The 22,495-nt window shown below is 46.2% G+C and overlaps 1 protein-coding gene across 1 annotated transcript in view; it reads right to left on the reverse strand.

Moving 5' to 3' along the window:
- Positions 1-272: 272 nt before the first annotated feature.
- Positions 273-22,495, reverse strand: part of LOC116982112 (supervillin-like) — a 199,414-nt gene continuing 177,191 nt past the window's right edge. The window contains exons 29-35 of the mRNA XM_033035437.1: positions 22,263-22,470; positions 16,378-16,511; positions 14,758-14,913; positions 12,898-13,041; positions 12,698-12,810; positions 9,941-10,099; positions 273-820 (exon numbers count right to left, since the gene is read on the reverse strand). Coding sequence (XP_032891328.1) covers positions 734-820; positions 9,941-10,099; positions 12,698-12,810; positions 12,898-13,041; positions 14,758-14,913; positions 16,378-16,511; positions 22,263-22,470 — 1,001 coding nt within the window. The 3' untranslated portion in view covers positions 273-733. The remainder of the gene's footprint in view (positions 821-9,940; positions 10,100-12,697; positions 12,811-12,897; positions 13,042-14,757; positions 14,914-16,377; positions 16,512-22,262; positions 22,471-22,495) is intronic.

The following is a 22,495-nucleotide window of genomic DNA, read 5'->3' on the forward strand; positions in this document are numbered from 1 at the left end:
CCTCCCTCCCTCCCCCTCACTAATATATAAATGTCTTCAAAACAAATAGGAAGGATTCCCGTGTAACTGCTTAAGCCCCTGTCCCACTTTCCCGAGTTACTCACAAATTCTCCCGAGTTTTCCCCTTGATTCAAACTCGGGGAATGTCCGTAGCGAGTCCGTAGGCGTTTGTAGATATTTCGTAGCGGCTCGTAATGCCAGCCGTAGGTACTCATGGCATCAGGTAAGTTGGGACGTTTTTTCAGCATGTTAAAAAATGTCCACGAGTAAAAAAATAGCCCTGAGTACCTGCGGCTGGCATCTCCGAGTTTGAATCAAGGGGAAAACTCGGGAGAATTTGTGAGTAACTCGGGAAAGTGGGACAGGGGCTTTATAATTCCCCTGTGGTTCTTTCTCTCCGGTTAATACCGTATACTGGAAATTAATTTGAGCTCCTTGGCAACCCAGGGATCAGACTCCCCAACCCCAGCACAGGAGGCTGGTGCTGACATTAGTTGGCACGGGATGGTGAAGGGGTCAACAAGATCAACAGTCACAACCAATCCACAAGGATCTTCTCTAGTGCACTCATACAGAGTTTCAGTACATAGGAGAGTGATATGTAACAAGTTATGAATGTGTCGCACATTTGCTCGTGCTACACTTGTGCTGGCAAGTGGCGATCTGATGTGGTGAGCCAGGGCGGAATTGTAAACAATCCTGGAAAAGCCAGGGTAAGGGTATCGTCGTCCACTTAGAACAGGCCTTTGACTTTTTTCCAATTCACTTGTTTCCAACTAGGAAGCTTGTAAAATTCCTCCCTCGGCATTTGCACAAGTTTCTGCAAAAGAAAATAAAACAAAATGGTTTCAGCTATGAAACGTACTGTGTAAAAACTAAACAGTGCCCATAGATTTCATTTCCCTCAAGCACATCTCCAAGTGCTTCACTTAAAACAGATTTACTTGCATACGCAGCGCTTTGTGGAAAATAGTCTGCACATTAAGATCAGATAAAGCATGAAAAAATTATTTTGCAAATCAAAAATTGTCTTACTTCCATTATTCTCTCCATTCCAATAGATTCAATGAAGAATGATCAGCTTGGCCATCGCTGAAATAGTACAATGTTTTATGGGCAATACCATGCAGTTACCTAATGACCCATCAAGTTGTGTATTTTACTAAAACACAAGCAGTCTCATAGAGGGCCATGCAATTCACGACTTGTTCAAGGGTCAAATGTTGGCCTGGACACCTGAAGGACCAAGAGCTCTTCTTGAAACAGGCCCATGAGATAACCAACCTTTGCTTTAACATTTCATCAGCAAAACTGAGAAGACATTTTGTTACACAGTGGTCTGAATCCACTGCTTGAAAGAATGGTGGAAGAAGATTTGACAGTAGAACATACCCTGGAGAAAGGTTGGGAAGAAAAATATTGGAATTCTTTGCGACAGATGGCTGTGGAGGCCAAGTCATTCGGTATTTTTAAAGCGGAGATTGACAGATACTTGATTGGTAAGGGTGTCAAGGATTATGGGGAGAAGGTTGGCATAGTGGTGCAGTGGTGGAGATGCTGCCTTACAACAACAAAGATTCTCATTCAAACCTGCCCATGGGTGCTGTCTGTATGGAGTTTGTACATTCTCCCTGTGACTGCGAGGGTTTCCTCCCACACGCTAAAGACATGCAGGTTTCTAGGTTAATTGGCTTGTGTAAATTGTCCCTACTGTGTAGGATAGAACAAGTGTATGGGTGATTGTTAGTTTACGTGGACTTGGTGGGCCAAACGACCTGTTTCACCACTGGATCTCTAAACTAAGGCAGGAGAATGGGGTTGAGAGGGAAAGATAGATCAGCCATGATTGAATGGCAAAGTAGGCGATGGGCCGAATAGCATACTCTTCTCCCATGACATTAACCTATATGGAGATTTGTGGAGAAAGAGAAAGAATGAGACTCATGGTTGGTCCATGGGATGAGCCTGCACAATCTCAGAGCTGTTTGGCCTCCTTCAGTAATGGTAATACAATCTTATCTCATTCAATGGACAGGGTATATAGCAATGAAATGGAGACTGGGAGTAGATTGTGGAGATGTCAAAAATAATAAGAAAAAGAGTGACTACGTCATATTAATTGAGCAAAGAGCAGAGGGAGTGCATCAGAAGTAGCTTAGGTGCGTGGATTCCCTTGGAGATCTGTGGATGATCAGAGCTGCCACCGAAGCTGACAGCCCACACAATTGCCAAAGATTCAAACGCACAATGCTGGTATTTCTTGGGATTGTGCGCTGGGATATTACTGTTGTCCTAAGTGAAACACAATCATGACAACATCTGATAATTTCTGTATCACGTGCAAAGATTAACTTCTTGTCAAATCTCCTTTGCAACAACAAGATGATAGACAATCAGGAGCTTGTGAGAGGTTATTGCCCCTGGAGCTGCCACTTCAGAATGGTGTAAAGCGGCCTTTTCACGGGGCGACTTGACGCAAGAGTTAACCGGAGTTTAGCATCGTGGGAACCTCGTGCGATAACAGTGCGGCATTCGTGGACCACCGTGGACCACCGTAGCGCTAACGGCAGGTCATCGTGTAACTTGGTCACTCGGGAGAAAATTCAAGAAAGTTTGAATTTCTCCAAGATTGACTTGTACACTTGTGGTTGAGTATTGCAACATTATATGAACGTAGTGGCCAGTGCGATATCCGTAATAACTCTTGCGGGTACCGTGGGAACTCCTGCGAACGGTGAACCCGGAAGCTGGACAGAGGGAACAGAAGGTGAGTAAAAATTATCTTATGTGGGATTGAATTTAAAAAATAAATAAAAATAAAGATTTGCATCCGCATATGGACATCAACTTATTCATGAGTTATGTTAATGAGATTCAAGAAAATAACTATAATCTTTAAAAGGGACTTTAAAAGGGACTTTACTGAAAGGTTACGCATTTTTATGGTCCGTGAGAAATTTTTCACATGTACTTCTTTGAGAGATACAGGTCGGAGTCCTCGGGTCCAGGGGTCCGGAACGCTACCAATCAATGTTGTACAGAGACCCGTGTAATGAGTGAACTGTACATGCTGGTTTAAACCGAAGACAGACACAAAAAGCTGGAGTAACTCAGCGAGTCAAGCAGCATCTCTGGAGAAAAAAAGCTGATGTTTCGGGACGAGACACATCTTCAGACTCAATTCCGATTAGACTGTCTGAAGAAGGGTTCCGGTGTTGGGGGAGTCCAGAACCAGGGTCCCAGTTTTACAGTCTACCGTGGGAACTCTTTAACTCAGTAAAGTAAAGTAGCCTTTATTGTCATATCAGCGCACAGGCAGCAGTTGACTGTTGCTCTATTCAGTTTCCCAGGGGGTCGGGACGGGACTGGAGTTGGGAGAGAAAGGTGGGGGAGTCGAGGGAGAGGAGGGGGAGACAGATGGGGGTGTCTTCATTTACTGACGGCGGGTGTCTGTCACTGAAACAGGCAGGTGAGATTTCACATCCACCTTGTGTGTGCCTCTCTCTCTCTCTCCCTCCCTCTTACACAGGCTGAGAGACTCTGCCTCTGTGAGTATACGTCTCTTTCTCCCCCTCTCCCACACACAGTAAGACCGAGGTACTGTGCTCAGTCCATCTGTGTCTCCCACATACACAGTAAAATATGTCTCCAAATGAGCCAATTCAACCAAGGGAGGATATATATAGTGTGTGAAAAAAAAAAGTTACATCATTTGTGTCACGTGTAGTTCACGATGTTCATTCAAGATTTAACGGGAATGCTCGGGAAATGGACAAGTCACTCGCACAAATAGCAGAAATGCCGAGTACCGTGGGAACTCTTTATCTACTGCCGTTATATCGTGCGAGACTCGTGCTGGACCACGACCTCTTCACTCTGGTGACATCTTGTGTCAACTCGCCCCGTGAAAAGGCCGCTTAAGGATCACACCATGTGTTGGTGAGCAGGGGAGACTGATGGAAAGACGTCAGTATCCTTCAATGCCTCAATCCCTCTCTGTGGTCCTTGCATTGCATTCACTAAACTGTGAGGGCTACAAGGTAAGTACCTACATCCTTGGCACCCTCCCACTCACACTAAAATGACAGCTCAAACCTCCACTGTAGTCTAATACATCTCCTATGTCCATGAGCTGAGGCTGGTCCCTAGCTCCCTGGACGCTGAAGTTCCCTCTGCTCCTCTGGAACCCTCCCCCCTCCGCCATGATGCTGCCGGAACCTTGTCCACTCACTCTACCCAACCCTAGTCCACAAACTCACATCAAATTCTAATTATCTTTGATACCAATACAGCCACCCCACAAATATTTCAATGTCCCTCTGACCCTGGTCACCAGATCCCGAGTTCACCGCCTGAAAGAAAGTCTGGCCGCATGTTTCTGGCTGCTGAACTGTGCAACTTGCAGTCTCTGCATTACCCCTCCAACCCTACACCGTTCCAGTGTGCATCTCCTGTGGGTGCACTGGAGCTTCTCAGTAAGTGAGGCTAGTTCAGGCAGGAGCTGTCGTATCCTCAGCTGATCCCTGTCTTCAGAGAGAGAGATGGAAAATGCTGGGAATACTCAGCATCTGTGGAGAGAGAAGCAGGTTCGAAAACCCTTCATCAGAACTGAGTAAGTGAGAAGAAACATAGAAAATAGGTGCAGGAGTAGGCCATTCGGCCCTTCGAGCCTGCACCGCCATTCAATATGATCATGGCTGTGAGTTTTACTCAAGACAAATGAGTTTTAAGATCGAGACAGGGTTGGGGAAGGATGGATAGAACAACGGCAAACTTCTGATAGGATGAAGTGACTGGCGATTTTACTTCGGAGTCACGTGAGTGACTACATGAAGAAGGGCCGTCCGTCTGCGTGCGCGTCATTACGTCTGAAAGCAACGCGCACAACGGACTGGAGAGGCACTGCGTCCTCCCAGCCGTTGGGATTTTAAAAAGGCGGCAGGTAAGAAAAGTTGAACCACTTACCCTGCGCTTTCTGTTCGGGCTAAGGAATTATTTGTCTTTCAGAGCCCCAAAAAATGTCGAAGAGACGGTCCGCGGGGAAACCGGCTGCCGAAGACCGCAGCATTCCCGGTAGCGGATGACGGTAATTTTCGCCGACATTGCCGCCAGCATCAGAACCGGCAGCAGCAGACTTGGTGCAGGAGGAAAGCACCGTGGTGGTCCCGGCGGGACGTAAAGCTACCCATAAGTCTGCCAGACCCATAGACTCGGATGAGTCCGGGGAAGAGGGATACCCTCCCTCATCGGGAAGCGTCCGAGGACGACTCTCCCACATGGAGCAGCTGGTGGAGAAGCTGCTCCACAATGATAAACTCCGGAGAAAGGAGCAATATCAGCACGAGTCCCTTCTACAGACCGTGCCAGCAGCCTCATAATCTGGGCAGCAATATGTCTTTCCCATGGAAGGGGGAAGTACATACGGGGATTACCCGGATTCAGAGTTTGGAAGCACAGGGGGGGGGAACACTCCCAGGGGAGATTGGAGGAAGTACCTCTACAATCAACTAAATTTGCGATTACCACATCACTGGGAGCTCCCTTGGATGAAGACCTAGCAAGTAACATCAACTACTTGGCGTCTCATCAACTCAAGGATCTCGTCATGGAAGAAACCCTAAACAGGTACCCCCCACCATCTAACTGTGCTTCCCTCAAGGTTCAAGCGGTGAACCGTATAATTTGGGGGCAAATAGGTCCCATCATCAGGAACCAGGAACTGAAGTTCCAAAAAGTATTAAACCTGCTGGGGTCTGGAATCACTTTGTTTGCAGGAGGTGTGGAAGGAGGCCTCCTCACTGACCGGGAGCAGGATACCATGGCACTGCTATGTAATGCCCACTTCGAAATAAACTGCATTCGGAAAGAGGCAATAAAACCAGCAATAAATTCGAAGTTTGCAGCTCTTTGCAAAGCTAGCGACACCCAGCCTGCAAACTACCTGTTTGGAGAAGACCTGACTAGACAGGTACGGGACCTGGATGACGAGGCAAAAACTGTGCGCCTCATAACAAGAGGTCAGCCCACACCCAAGGGCCCATCCACGAGATTCCACCCCTACAGCTCTCGGCGTTTTACACCTAGAGAGCCAGGCACCGGAGGAAGATTCACCCCTGAGACAAGGTCTTTTTTAGGGGCAAGTCCCAGCAGGCCGACAGCGAGGATGAGGAGAGAGCAACCACCAGCTCTGCTCCCCAAACCTCGCGGAAGAAAACCAGCGCCACGCCGCCAGTAACAACAGAGGTAAGTCAAACCAGTCCCTCAGGGAACATACCAGACGAACCTCACTTACAGGTGGGGGGAAGGTTAAAATACTTCTTAAAAGAATGGTGTTTGGTTACTAAGGATCCATTCATACTGCACAGTATAGAAGGATTCAAAATTGAGTTCAATTTGAATTCATCACCACCACCAACACATTCTAATATTCACACATATGTCTTTTCCCAAAAAGAGACAATGAATATACAAAAAGAAATTGAAACGTTATCTGACAATAATGTTATTGAGAGGTCATACACAGAACCTCACCAATTTATATCCAATATATTTCCAAAAGAGAAAAAAGATGGAGGAATCCGTATTATTTTGGATCTTACGGAACTCAATACATATGTGCAATAAAAACACTTTAAAATAGACAATTTTGGAACAGCGACTCAGTTGGTTTCCAAAAATGGCTATATGGCATGCATCGACCTTAAAGATGCATACTATTCGGTGTCTATTCACAAAGAGTATAGGAGATATTTGAAGTTTACCTTGATGGGTCAATAATGGCAATACAAGGCTCTGCCAAATGTGTTGACATCAGCCCCTAGACTGTTTACCAAATTACTGAAACCAATTCTGGGGCTGCTAAGATCTCAAAATCACATAGTCATGGCATATTTGGATGACATTTTCATCTTTGGAGTCACCAAAGAATTGGCAGAAGCAACAGTCAAGGCAACCAAAACCCTGTTTGAAAAACTTGGGTTCCTAATCCATCCAGTTAAATCAAAATTAACTCCTGCCAAGGTAATTGATTACCTAGGATTTACTATCAATACAGTAACAATGTTGGTGACTTTGCCTAAAGGCAAACAACAAGACTTGAGGAAAGCCTGCAATGATCTGATAGAAAAACACAAACCAACTATCAGACAAACAGCAAGTGCTATTGGCAAATTGGTAGCTGCCTTTCCTGCAGTACGCTACGGACCTTTGCATTACCAGCATTTACAGCGGGCAAAGGAACGAGCATTGAAATTGCATGCAGGTCAGTTTGGCAAATCAATGCGGTTACCAGCTGAAGCCATTATTGAACTACAATGGTGGATGGCAAACATAAGACCTAGCTCAAGAAAAATTTTACTTGAGAGCCCATCAGTGTTTCTCCAAACCGACGCAAGCGGTTTAGGATGGGGAGCCACAAACACAGTCAGGAGCTGTGGAGGCAGATGGAATGAGCAAGAGTCTACTATACTCCAACTATATGGAATCAATTACCTAGAATTGTTGGGGGCACAATATGGGCTCAAGTCTCTCTGTAACAACATGCAACATGTGCATGTTCAAATTCAGATTGATAACACTACTGCGGTAGCATATATCAATCACATGGGTGGTGTAAAATCTGTATCCTGTGACAGATTATCTAACCTCATTTGGCACTGGTGCATCGAGAGGGATATTTGGGTCACGGCAGTATATCTACCAGGAAGATATAACACGATGGCAGATGCAAGGTCACGAATGTTTAATGATAATATAGAATGAATGTTGAATCGTACGGTATTCAATGAAATAACTATACGATTTGGCACTCCAGATTTGGACCTGTTTGCATCTAGATTAAATCATCAATTACCCAGATATGTGTCCTGGGAGCCGGACCCAGGAGCAGAGTCAGTGGATGCTTTTTCTCTCAACTGGGGAGGAATGTATATTTATGCTTTCCCACCATTCTGCCTCATAAACCGATGCTTGACTAAAATCAAGCAAGACAAAGCCACAGGCATTTTAGTAGTACCAGATTGGCCTACACAAGCCTGGTTCCCGAAATTATTGGGGATCATAGTCCAGCCATTAATGGTTGTACCTAAGAGGAGAGATCTCCTAGTAAACCCAGTTTCAGGGAGCAACCATCCACTTTCTGACCGGATTAATTTGTTGGTTTGCAGATTCTGAGGAGAACCATCCACAAGACATTGGATTATCCGAATGAACTGTGGATGTCATCACAAAGGCATGGAGGGACAGTACCAAAAAACAGTACGCCACTCATATTAAGAAGTGGGAAGCTTTCTGCCATGCAAACGATTTGGCATACAACACAGTTCGGATAACGGATGTCTTGGAGTTCCTATCAGCCCTGTACTATGACTATAAATTAAGTTATAGCGCAATCAACAGTGCCAGATGTGCACTATCCTCCTATCTGACACTGGAGGCAGGGCACAGGCCGATAGGAACGCACCCCTTCGTAATAAAATTCATGAAGGGAATTTACAATTCGATACCCCCAAGGCCTAGGTACACGGACACATGGGATGTGAGCATGGTACTGACCTTACTTAGTCAGTGGGGACAGCCAATGGCCTTATCTTTGTCAAAACTAACATTGAAAGTGGTTATGCTGATGGCGCTAATAACAGCCCAAAGAGTCCAGACACTACAAAAACTACGACTGGACTACATGACAAGCAATACGAATAACATAACATTCGTTGTTAAGGACCTGATCAAACAGAGCAGGCCAGGAATGCCAGGGATGAAGATCCAGTTCCTGGCATATCCAGAGGACCAACGATTGAGTGTGGTAACACATTTACACCACTACCTGAGAGTCACGGAGAACCTCAGAGGCTCAGAACAATCGGTCCTCATCAGCCACAAGAAACCACACCGAAAGGTGTCAACACAAACTATCTCCAGATGGTTAAAGGAGGTAATGGTGGTAGCGGGAATAAATACTCATATCTTTAAATCTCACTCCACCAGGGCTGCATCTACGTCGGCAGCAAGAACGATGGACGTGCCCCTTGATGACATCCTAGCGGCTGCAGGATGGGTGAACGAAAGAGCGTTCCAGCGGTTTTATAACAAACCCATAATCGGACCAGGGGTATTTGCTCGTGCCATCTTAAGTTCTGTTACCTAGCTTTCCCACAGGTTCGGAGGGGAAGCTAATAAAACATTTATTTTTCTTTATTTTAAAGCATCAGTGTCTTTACTAACTACGTTATGTCTGAATGCTTTAATAATACTCTCATCCATGGTCAATCCATTCAGTGTGTGACGCCTGGATTCGTAACCGGCGTAAAATCACAGAGCTTTGAAATCTTCACGTAGTCACTCACGTGACTCCGAAGTAAAATAGTAAGATTAAACGAGAACTTACCAGTTTGAAGTTTGATCTTGATTTTATGAGGAGTTACGATGAGCGATTACGTGCCCACCGCTCCCACCCTCATATTATCAAGGTCATATGGAAGTTTTAGTTTTTCACAATCTTACTATTCTCAGGTCTTCTTTGTTATCTGTGATTTAACACCGCTGCTTTGAAGATTGACTTAGAGAGAGACAATACACAGGGCCATCTAAAGTTTGTGAGATGGAGAAACACTGGGTTTGATGGCTCCATGCCACCTTCTCAAACATGGCTGAGGTACAAAAAAATACAAACTTCTGGAGGAATTCAGCAGGTCAGACAGCATCTGTGGAGACAGAGGGATGGTTGACATTTCTGGCTGAAGCCCTGATGCTTGGTGTCCACCTGAAGTGTTGACTATTCCTTTGCCTCCGTAGATGCTGCCTGACCCAGTGAACGTCTCCAGCAGTTTGCTCTTTGCTCCACATTCCAGCATCTGCAGTCACCGTTGCCTCTTACTGTGTTGCCACATTCAGCACTTGGCACAGTGTATCGCAGTCATTCTCTGTACTAATGAATGGTTACCTGAAAATCTTCATCTGATAGGTAGGTTTCTAGTCTCTGTGGATCAACTCCTTCAGGGAGGGGTCTGGACATAATCTCCTCCAGTGAGTACTGCGTCTTACAAAGCCTCAGTAAAGCATCCTGAACCAAGAGCACTTTGCTGCTGCCGTCCTGCCCCACCTGGATCAGAAAACAATTTCATTAATACTCATATAATAAATATGTCTCAACCTGTCAGAGCTAGATCTCGTCTTTCTGAAGTGGCAATGAATAGTGACAAAAGATGTCACTTAAAGTAAAGGGCCTGTCCCACGAGCATGCGACTTGGTCGCGCTTGCCACATGCAGGTCGCATGCTCGTGGGACAGGTCCTTAAGGAGTGGCATGGTGGTGCAGCGGTAGAGTTGCTGCCTTACAGTGCATGCAACACTTACAATACTGCTTCGGCTGTGTTGAAGGACATGAGTACCTGACCCACATCTCCGACTTGGAGAGACCACAGTATCCCAGCACTAGTTCTGTTGTGTACCTTCTCAATGTGATCTATTACAGTTTTACACCACTTACAATTTCAGTCGTTCAAAAGGGTGTAAGATTATCTGGTGTGGTGCCGAGGGAATGCCACACTATAAAAGTGACATATTTTGCTTGAGATTGTAAACGGAGGGCCGTCTATTCAGTGGATATAATTATAACACTATGATCCCACTAAAACACGAGGAAAGTCATAATTGACACTTGGCTAACATCACCATAAACAGATTGACCACTGTCCCAATATGGTTTGGGAGAATGCAAATTGACAGCTACCTTTCCTGCACGACAACAATGGTGGACTTCAGCAGCACTTTGCAAACAGCCTTGGGACATTCTGAGAAAGAATGTGAAAAATGCTGCACAAATGCAAGTCTTGTTCTGCTGTCATCTCTGTATTCTAAACAGAGCAGAGTTTGATATTGTTTTGTGCTAATGTAAAATGGCTGATATCTGGGGAAATAAAAGTGGGAAGAAGTGGAAACTGAACTGTTTAGTTTAGTTTCAAGATACAGTGCGGAAACAGACCCTTCGGCCCACTGAGTCCACGGCGACCAGCAATCCACATGCGTTAACACCACCCTACACACACTAGGGACAATTTACAACTTTAACAAGCCAATTAGCTCTCAAACCTGTACATCTTTGGAGTGTGCGAGGAATCCGAAGATCTTAGAGAAAACCTATGCAGGTCATGGGGAGAACGTTCAAACTCCATGTAGAATTGCAGGCCTCCACTGCTCCCCTCAGTTGCCCATCTAAGACTAACACAGTGCCAGAGGACAGATTTGATCCGTGGACCTGTGGATCAGCACTTCTACCAGACTGCTGCTGCCCTGTTCTCTGCATCTCACCATAGCTGCCTTGCACTATTAACACGTAGCGACTTGCACTATTAACACGTAGCGACTTGCACTATTCACACATCGTGCCTTGCACTATTAACACATCGTGCCTTGCACTATTAACACACTGTGCCTTGCACTATTAACACATCGTGCCTTGCACTATTAACACGTAGCGCCTTGCACTATTAACACACAGCGCCTTGCACTATTAACACATAGCTGCCTTGCACTATTAACACATAGCGCCTTGCACTATTAATACGTAGCGCCTGGCACTATTAATGCGCAGTGCCTTGCACTATTAACACGTAGTGTCTTTCCCTGTTAACACATAGTGCCTTGCACTATTAACACATAGCGCCTTGCACTATTAACACATAGCACCTTGCACTATTAACACATAGTGCCTTGCACTATTAACACATAGCACCTTGCACTATTAACACATAGTGCCTTGCACTATTAACACATAGTGCCTTGCACTATTAACCCTCCTCTTCATGACCATCCTCTCTCTAAGCTCAGATGAAAATATTTCCACCAAATGAACTGGATCCAATCCTGGATATTTTAGTGTTCTCTGTCAGGCAGTGAGTAAATAATGTTGGATAAAACTGGTGGAGCCGCTGTCTTACAGCACCAGGGTTCGATCCTGACCTCTGACACTGTCTGTGTGAAGTTTGTACGTACTCACTGTGACCACGTGGGTTTCGTCCAGGTGGTCCGGTTTTCTCCCACGTCACAAAGATTTGCAGGTTTGTAGGTTAATTGCCCTCTGTAAATTGCCCCGAGTGTGTCGGGAGTGGATGAGAAAGTGGGATAGTATAGAACTAGTGTGAAAAGGTGACCAATGGTCGGCGTGGACTTGGTGATCCGAAGGGTCTGTTTCCATGCTCTAAACTAAACTAAGATACATCTCCAAGAGACACAGAGTGCTGGAATAACTCAGTGAGTTAGGCAGCATCTTCCTCAGACTGAAAGTAGTGTCTGAGATGAGATCCTACTGCTGACTGCTCTTCCAGTGAACACCCAAATACTGAGCACCAACAGGATTGGGTTATTTTATGTCTCCATTGTAAATTGACTGGCACCCCACCATCAAGGCTCTTCCATTGATAGTGATCACTGCTTGAGTTACTGAAGAATGCTGCCCCACAGAATTCTACCGTGACCCTCCTGTCGTCCGTCCCTTGCCCCCCTTTTAGATTCCGCTGCTCCCGCATTAGCCCCATCAGCCCAAGCAACTGGGTGGGAGCAAGCCAGATTCAAACCCAAGGGACAGCCTCAGATAGAGAAGAAAACCCCTGAAACGTCTGACATAATCACTCTCTTCTTCCAAAAAACAAAAGCCATTTAGTATGAGCATTTAATAGGTAAAAGCTGAGAAGTGCAGGTACCTCTTGTATATCCTTCATCTCGTATTCCCACCGTGGGAAGATATTTGTGAAGGTCAACGGCTCTGTGCCGGCATGAACCATGTAAGCTTTGGGAGGTCGTTTTGTGTTCTTTTCTGAATGGACACAACAAAAGGTTTAGTTTCAAGACATTGTTCTCCTCTGGAGGAATGGAGTGCATCAGTTTAGGGTCCGTGACTGACCTGTGCAATACTGTAGGACCGTCTCCATGGCACACCGTCTCTCCATGTCCCACCGGATCTTCGCCGAGCCCGTGCTCTTGCTTTCCGTCGGCCACCAGCCCTGCCAGAGGTAAACCTCAAACCGGTTGTCCAGGAAGAATAAAGCTGGAGGAATTCAGCAACGACAAAGTGGCGTCAGCAGAGTAGCAACTCCTCTAGGTATAGAGATACAGTGGACAAACAGCCCCTTCCACCCACCGAGTCCAAGCCAACCAGCGATCCCCGCACATTAACACTAGCCTACACACACTAGGGACAATTTTGCATTTTACATTTATACCAAACCAATTAACCTACAAACCTGTACCTGTCTTTGGATTCAAGAAGGAACTGCAGATGCTGGAAAATCGAAGGTGCACAAAAAAAAAAGAAGCTGGAGAAACTCAGCGGGTGCAGCAGCATCTATGGTTTTTTTGGCGGAGTGATTTGATGGCAGTGCGTTCAGGGGGGGAGAGATTGGAGTGAGACAGGGGAGTGGAGAAGTTGAGGTGGTTGACGTCGCGACGGCAGTTTTGGATAAAGAGTTCCAAAGCTGGGAGGTTACAAGGGGGGGTTCCACGAGGAGGGGGTGCGTTGGAGACGGGAAAAGGGGTCATCAATGGGGGGCGAGGAGTGATTCGATGGCAGTGCTTTTTTTTTTCAGTCTGAAGAAGGGTTTCGGCCTGAAACGTTGCCTATTTCCTTCGCTCCATAGATGCTGCTGCACCCGCTGAGTTTCTCCAGCTTTTTTTTTTTTTTTGTGTACCTCCTGTCTTTGGATAGTGGGAGGAAAACCCACACAGGTCACGGGGAGAACGTACAAACTCTGTATAGACAGCACCCGTAGTCAGGATTGAACCTGTGTCTCTGGCGCTGAAAGGCAGTAGCTCGACCGCTACATCAATGTGCCGCCCAACAGTAGGTAAACCGTAGGTAAACTAAATGGAAGCATCCATCTAGACTGAGAGAGTAGAGGGGAAGTAGCCAGTCTAAAGAGGTGGGGAAGAAGCTAGAAAGCCCCATGCCTCCTCCCACTGCTTTGCACTGGCTGCGGCCCTTCTACTCTTTCAATGTAGTCAATGGTTTGGACACAAAATGTCAGCTATCCACTTCCATCCGCAGATGCTGCCTGACCCGCTGGGTTCCTCCTGTAGCTCTCCTTTTCTTGCCATGAATTCCAGCATCCGGAGACTCGTGTGCCACCCTCCCCCACTCCAGTGTGGATAAAAGGAGGTAGAGAAGGAAGGACAGGGGGCGAGTGTCATCCCCATTATTGGGGCAGGAGGGCAAGGGGCAAACCTGAGGGGCCACATTGTTCAGGATGATGGTCAGGGTGGGGGGCTGTGGGGTGGGACAGTTAATTGAGATGAATGGTGGGGAGGGTGATGGTGGAGGAGGGGGTGGGGTTTTGGGTGGATGGCCTAGGTCTATGCTGAGGGCAATCAGAGCGGGAAGGAGAGAGTGACATTTAGTCCATAGGAATGTAGTATTGGGTGGCCCATTTGTTGTATATTGAACACCAGCACTGAGCTGAGGTTTAATACAGCTGGGATTTTTGCTGGCCGATATATGGAAGAAAGGTAAGCATTGGCCACATTGCTCCGAGCCTGAAGTCACATATAGGGGCCGGAACAAGTGTGGGCAGGGCAATTCCTTCTCTAAAGCATTAGCTACATCACTAGACATTCGGACAGCTACATGGACATGAAAGGTTTAGAGGGATTTGGGCCAAACGCGGGCAGGTGGGACTAACGTAGATGGGCATCTTGGTCTGCATGGACAAATCTATCTCTTCCTCTCACACACAGCTGCTAACACAGCCACTGTAATGTGAGAACTCACCTGGCTGAGGGACAGAGTAGAGCTCCTCCTGTAAGAATGGCATGGCCATGACACCACTGGAGATGCGGGTGGGACTTAGCTGCTCTGTCACGGTGAACTCCCCTGAGGAGGCAGTCAGCCTGAAGAGTCGCACGGTGAAGTTATACTTCCCAGGATCTGCACGACAGAAAAATAACACGTCACACCACAGAGCGAGAGACCCAGACCATCATAGAGTTTGGCAGCAGCTCTGGGCAACATGGAGCCTGATATCACCCAGAACATCACAACCGCAAACAAACAATACGGACACAACTGAGGATATAATCACTGCCCTACACAAGTCTGAAGAAGGTCCCCGACCTGAAACGTCACCAATCCCTTCTCTCCAGAGATGCTGTCTGTCCTGCTGAGTTAGAAACATAGAAACATAGAAAATAGGTGCAGGAGTAGGCCATTCGGCCCTTCGAGCCTGCACCGCCATTCAATATGATCATCCAACTCAGTATCCTGTACCTGCCTTCTCTCCATACCCCCTGATCCCTTTAGCCACAAGGGCCACATCCAACTCCCTCTTAAATATAGCCAATGAACTGGCCTCAACTAGATATAATTTAGATATAATTTAATTGCCACACAACCAAGGTCGGTGGAATTTGGGTTGCCAGCAGCGGTATATTTTTCACACAGAGAGTGGTGAATCTGTGGAACTACCTTCTGTGGCAGAGAATTCCACAGATTCACCACTCTCTGTGTGAAAAATATTTTTCTCATCTCGGTCCTAAAAGACTTCCCCCTTATCCTTAAACTGTGACCCCTTGTTCTGGACTTCCCCAACATCGGGAACAATCTTGCTGCATCTAGCCTGTCCAACCCCTTAAGAATTTTGTAAGTTTCTATAAGATCCTCCCTCAATCTTCTAAATTCTCGCAAGTAAAAGCCGAGTCTATCCAGTCTTTCTTCATATGAAAGTCCTGCCATCCCAGGAATCAGTCTGGTGAACCTTCTCTGTACTCCCTCTATGGGAAGAATGTCTTTCCTCAGATTAGGAGACCAAAACTGTACATAATACTCCAGGTGTGGTCTCACCAAGGCCCTGTACAACTGCAGTAGAACCTCCCTGCTCCTATATGCAAATCCTTTTGCTATGAATGCTAACATACCATTCGCTTTCTTCACTGCCTGCTGCGCCTGCATGCCTACTTTCAATGACTGGTGTACCATGACACCCAGGTCTCGTTGCATCTCCCTTTTTCCTAATCGGCCACCATTCAGATAATAGTCTACTTTCCTGTTCTTGCCACCAAAGTGGATAACCTCACACTTATCCACATTATACTGCATCTGCCATGCATTTGCCCATCACCCAACCTATCCAAGTCACCTTGCAGCCTCCTAGCATCCTCCTAACAGCTAACACCGCCCCCCAGCTTCGTGTCATCCGCAAATTTGGAGATGTTGCATTCAATTCCCTTGTCCAAATCATTAATATTTATATATATATATAGCACTGAGCCTTGCAGTATCCCACCTTTTCACCCCTGCACAATTTCAGTGAACTCTGACCCTGACACTCCCCAACACAAAGCCGAGGGCGTTTGAACCCAGTGCATCCCCGCAGACTCGTGCTTTCTCCATTACCTTGTAACATGCAGTCATACGCTTTCCGATCTGGTTGCCCCAGTGCGTGCCAGAATTCTGGCAGTTCTGAACCTTCATCCAACTCACACACTGTCACCTCCATCCTGCTCCACACCCCCAGCTCCTGGGGTGATCTATGGAAGAAAAGATCTTGCATTTAAACCAAACTTAAGCACAGTTTATAAGAACAGCAGTGAAACTTGGAAGTCTTAGCTTGCCAGGCAGATTCAGACAACTTGTTCAGAGTAAAATCAATCAAACAACCTGCAGGTGACCACTCTATGTTCGGCATGTTGGTTAAAGGATAAATGTTGACCAGGACATTTCAAGAATGCCCTGTGTGACCAGCAGATGGAATCAAGGTCAGACCTGTTGAGTACATTTGAGTGACTTCAGGATGATGGTCACCCTGGTTTATGTATTTGCTGCATTTAATTCAAGCAGGAAGTGCGGTCGGAAAATTCAAGTTGAAACTTTCGAGGTGCGACTGTTATTAACTAAGACTGGCGACAGGGGCCGGCATGGTGGCGGCACGGTGGTGGTGGCATGGTGGCGCGGTGGTGGCATGGTGGCGGCACGGTGGTGGCACGGTGGCGCAGTGCTGGAGTTGCTGCCTTACAACTCCAGAGACCCGGGTTTGATCCCGACTACAGGTGCTGTTTGTATGGACATTGAACTTTCTCCCCATGACCTCATGGGTTTTCCATGGGTGTTCCGGTTTCCTACCACACTCCAAAATCGTACAGGTTTGTAGGTTAATTGGCTTTGGTAAAAATGATAAATTATCCCTAACGTGTAGGATAATGTTAGTGTGCGGGGATCACTGGTCAGCGTGGACTCGGTGTATCTCTAAACTACACTAAACTAAACTAAATGAAAAAGATAATTTCCAATTAATCACAATGGAAAGGGAACAGGGTATAAAATCAATTCAGTCAAAACCCAATTCTGTTGTTGTATTTTACTTTGTATTATATCAAAATTCCTTTCAGAATTTTAATTTCCTCCCCTCAAGGTCATAAGGTCATAAGGAATAGGAGCAAAATTAGGCCATTCAGCCCATTAAGCCTACTCCGCCATTCAATCATGGCTGATCTATCTCTCCCTCCTAATCCCATTCTCCTGCCTTCTCCCCATAACCTCTGACACCTGTACTAATCAAGAAAGGAGATCAGGCCAACGGAAGAATCAGGCAATCGAGGAGAGAAGCTGCAAGGACACAGGGCTTTCAGCCCATCAAACACTCCCTACCCCAGTCCTGGGGCACATTATGTAGGGTGACTTTCTTCTCTCTGTCTCAGGGATGATTGCAGTAGAAACCAAGTCATCATTCTCTTGAGCTGAAACACCACAGATCTGCAGTAAAACTCAACGTATTTCTGTTTCAACAATTTTTACACAGTGAATCTGCAATGATCATTTGGAGTTCAGTTTAGATTAGTTTACAGATACGGCCTGGAAACAAGCCCTTCGGCCCACCAATTCCGCGCCGACCAGTGATCCCCGCACACTGACACTATCCGACACACTAGAGACAATTTATTATTTTTACCAAAGCCAATTCATCTACCAACCTGTACATCTTTGGAATGAGGGAAGAAACAAGAGCACCCGGAGAAACCCCATGGGGAGAATGTACAAAGTCGGTGCAGACAGCACCTGTAGTCAGGATGGAACCCGGGTCTCTGGCACAGTCAGGTAGCAGCTTAATGCTATGCAATGATCACCTCAGTTTCTTTGGTGGAAAAGTATGTATTGCTGGTGTGGTGATAGAGCTTGGGGAGAGAACGATTGGCAAAAGTGGGAATTTTAGTTTAGTTTAGAGATACAGTGTGGAAACGGGCCCTTCAGTCTACTGTGTCCATGCGGACCATCGATCGCCCGCATACCAGCTCTATGTTATCTCACTATCGCATCCCACACACTAGGGGCAATTTACAGAGGCTAATTAACTGTTTCATTGCTCTTTCACTGTTCTGTATGTTTCAATGCGGTCCCTCCTCATTCTTCTAAACTCCAGAAAGTACAGGCCCAGTGCCGGCAAACGCTCATTCCTTGGATCATTCTTGTAAACCTCCTCTGGACCCTCTCCAGAGCCAGCACATCCTTTCTCAGATACAGTGCCCAAAATTGCTCACAATATTCCAATGTGGCCTTACCAGCGCCTTATAGAGCCTCAGCATTACATCCCTGTATTTATATACAAGCCCGCTAGCATTGAGTTTGCTTTCTTTAAGACCGATTCGATTAACTTTTTGGGAATCCTGCACCAGCACTCCAAAGTTCCTTTGCACCTCCAATTTCTGGAATCTCTCCCCATTTGGAAAATAGTCTACGCCTTTATTCCTACTACCAAAATGCATAACTCTACACTTTGCTACACTACATCTTTCACTTCTCTGCCCACTCTCCCAACCTGTCCACGTACTTCTGCAGATTCCCTGCTTTTTCTACACTACCTGCACTTCCACCTATTTTCGAATCATCTGCAAACTTGGCCACAAAGTCTTCAATCTCGTTGTCCAAATCATTAATATACAACGTGAAGAGTAGCGGCCCCACTACCGACCCCTTTGGAACTCCGCTAGTCACTGGCAGCCAACCTGAAAAAGCCCCCTTTATTGCCACTCTTTGCCTTCTGTGATCCAACCAACCTGCTATTCATGCTAGAATCTGCCCTTTGATACTGTGGTCTCTCATCTTCCTAAGCAGCCTCACACGTGGAACTTTATCAAAGGCTTTTTGAAAATGCCTTCTGACTCTCCTTTGTCTGTCCTGCTATTTACTTCTTCAAGAATTCCAGCAAAATTATCAGGCAAGACCTCTCCTTCACAAAGCCATGCTGACTTCGGCCTATTTTAACATGAACCTCTAAGTACTCCATAACCTCATCCTTTATAATGGACTCTAATATCATACCAACCACTGAGGTCAGACTAACCGGCCTATAGTTCCTACTATTCTGCCTTGCTCCTTTTTTGTGCAGCGGGGTAATATTGGCACTTTTCCAATCATCCTGATCTCTCCTGTCTCCAGTGATTCTTGAAATATCACTGTCAGACTCCACAATCCCTAAAGCCACCTCTTCCAGAACCCTAGGGTGCAGTCCATCCGACCCCGGGTGATTTATCCACCTTCAGCCCTTTCAGCTTCCCAAGCACCTTCTCCCTGATAATAGCCACTCCACTAACTTCCACCCCCTGACTCTTGAATTTCAGGCACGTTGCTGGTGTCTTCCACTGTGACGACTGATGCAAAAAAGTTATGCAACACTTCTGCCATTTCTTTATTCCCCATTATCACTTCTCCTGCATCATTCTCCGGCGGTCTAACGTCTACTCGTGCCTCTTTATATTACTGAAGAAACTCTTGCTATCCTAGAAACATAGAAACATAGAAAATACGTGCAGGAGGAGGCCAATCGGCCCTTCGAGCCAGCACCGCCATTCATTGTGATCATGGCTGATCGTCCCCAATCAATAACCAGTGCCTGCCTTCTCCCCATACCCCTTGATTCCCCTAGCCCTCTTTTATATTATTGGCTAGCTTACCTTTGTATTTCATCTCTTCCTTGCCTTTTTAGTTACCCTCTGTTATTCTTTAAAAGCTTCCCAATCGTCTGGTTTCCCACTAATCTTTGCTATGTTATACGCATTCACTTTTAGTTTTAAACTGTCCTTGACTTCCCTTGTCAGCCACGGTCGCCTCATTCTCCCCATAGAATCTTTCCTCCTCTATGGAAAGAAAAGATCCTGTTCCTTCTGGATTATTTCCAGAAATTCCTGTCATTGCTGTTCCACCATCATCCCTGCTAAGGTCCCTTTCCAGTCAACTTTGGCCAGCTCCTCCCTCGTGCCTCTGTAGTCCCCTTTGCTCAGCTGCAATGGCGACACATCTGATTTCACCTTCTCCCTTCTCAAATTGTAGATTAAAATTTATCATGTCGTGGTCACTATCTCCTAGTGGTTCCTTTACCTTGAGTTCCCTTATCAAAACCGGTTCATTACAAAACACTAAATCCAGAATTGCCTTTTCCCTGGTAGGCTCCACTACAAGCTGCTCTAAGAATCCATCTCGGAGGCACTCAACAAATTCCCTTTCTTAGGGTCCAGAACCAACCTGATTTTCCCAGTCTACCTTTATATTGAAATCTCCGATGACCTTTTTTACATGCCAATTTTATCTCCTGATGTAACTTGTACCCTATATCCTGGCTACAGTTTGGGGGCCTGTAAATAACTCCCATTCGATTATTTTTACCCTTATAATTTCTCAACTCTATCCGCAATGACTCAACATCTTCTGATCCTATGTCATCCCTCACTATGGACTGAATTTCATTCCTAACCAACTTCGCCCACCTTTCTGTCTTTCCGGTAGGACATATAACCCTGAATATTCAGCTCTCAGCTCCGATCCTCTTGCAGCCACGTCTCCGCAATGTCTACAACATCATACCTGCCAATTTCCAACTGTGCTACAAGCTCATCCACTTTGTTCCATGCACTACGTGCATCCAAATATAACACCTTCCTTTCAGTGCTGAACCTTCCTTTCACAACCATCCCGATTTTACCCAACTTTACTCTCTTCTCCCTTTTTAAACTTTCTGTCCTGTTATTTCTGGAGACTTCCATGAACTTTCCTGCACTCTCTTTCCTGTTAACTGCACACATACGCTTCAGTGTTGTTGCTTCCACTGATGCTGATCTATGAAAGCATGCAAGCCGTATGTCTTCTTTACCACCCCATCGATCTGTGTTGCCACTTTCAGAGAACTATTGACTTGAACCCCCAGGTCGTTCTGTCCATCAACATTCCTCGGTAAACCAAAATTTATTCTATATGTCCTATCCCTATTTGACTACCTAAAATAGACACATTGCCCTGCACATCTCAAAGACATGAGGTTGCAAGGTTGACTAGGCACTGTAAATTGCGAGTGCCCATAGCTACGCCTTGGATCTTGAGGAAATGGTAGGAGTAGAAGGAGAAGTTGTTGAGGGTAAGGACCAGCTCCGCTAGGTGAAGGAGAAGTTATTAAGGGCTCAGAATGAAGTGTCTCATACCAGGGCATCGGAGATGTCCTCATTCTTTAGGAAACGGTGTGGTGATGAGAATGTGGGGTGAATACAAGAGGATCAGTGTAAAGTGGTGCTAGATGGTCAATGGAGATGGTGTGCTGAAGGGCCGCAATGGCTCCACGAGACAACAGGTTGGTGCCACAGCAGGAGAGGCAGCAATCAGAGAAGGGAAAAGAAGACACAAAGTGCTGGAGTAACTCAATGGGTCAGGCAGCATTTCTAGGGAATGTGTACAGGTGACTTGTCTGATCGGGACCCGTCTTCAGGTTGATTTTAGTACGGGGGGGGGGTGGTGGGGGGGGGAGCTGGGTGCAGGCTGGACAATGTCTGGCAGGTTGTAACCAGGTGGCCAGGGTTGTTCTACAGATGGGTGGATAAAGGCCAGAGATGAAAAGCTGGTGAAATAAGGAGAGAACAGGCACGAATGGTGAGTCCAGATGATGGGATGGAGGTGGAAGAGGGTCGGGGAAAAGGGACATGGAGAAATGTGTGTGCGCACCCAGGTAGCACACTGGGAAGAGTTTGGAACCAAATGCTTGGAAAATCTGACCTTATTGTAGACCTCCCTGTTGCCTACAGATTGTTCATGGGTGCCCATTGTCTGGGGATCTCACATAGCCAGCGTTTCAGAATGTGGAAATAAAAACAAGAGAAGACAAACACCTTGGACTTGATACTGTTGTAATTCATTACCCTTGGAGAGGAGGGAGGTGATGTTGGAAACACATTCTTCAATGGAAACATAACCCTAACCCTTAACATTAGTGTCCAACAATTTTCTGTAATTAATATCTTCCTTACCGGTCTTTAATCATATTGGCTGCATTCCTGCCGACATCTCTCACGTTGGCCTGCGACTTGCAGCCATGCCAGAGGTACACCAGCGCTTGCTGGGTGTTCACTAGCACCAGCGAAGCCCTGGAGCGCAGACTGCTGCAGTCACACTCGACTTCCAGGAGACGGCCCTCCACCGCAACCTCTCCCTGCACCGAGTACAGTCGCCAGATACCTGCAGAAAACACGGCAGACAAATG

Source organism: Amblyraja radiata, chromosome 16, assembly GCF_010909765.2.
Source record: "Amblyraja radiata isolate CabotCenter1 chromosome 16, sAmbRad1.1.pri, whole genome shotgun sequence".
NCBI lineage: Eukaryota > Metazoa > Chordata > Chondrichthyes > Rajiformes > Rajidae > Amblyraja > Amblyraja radiata.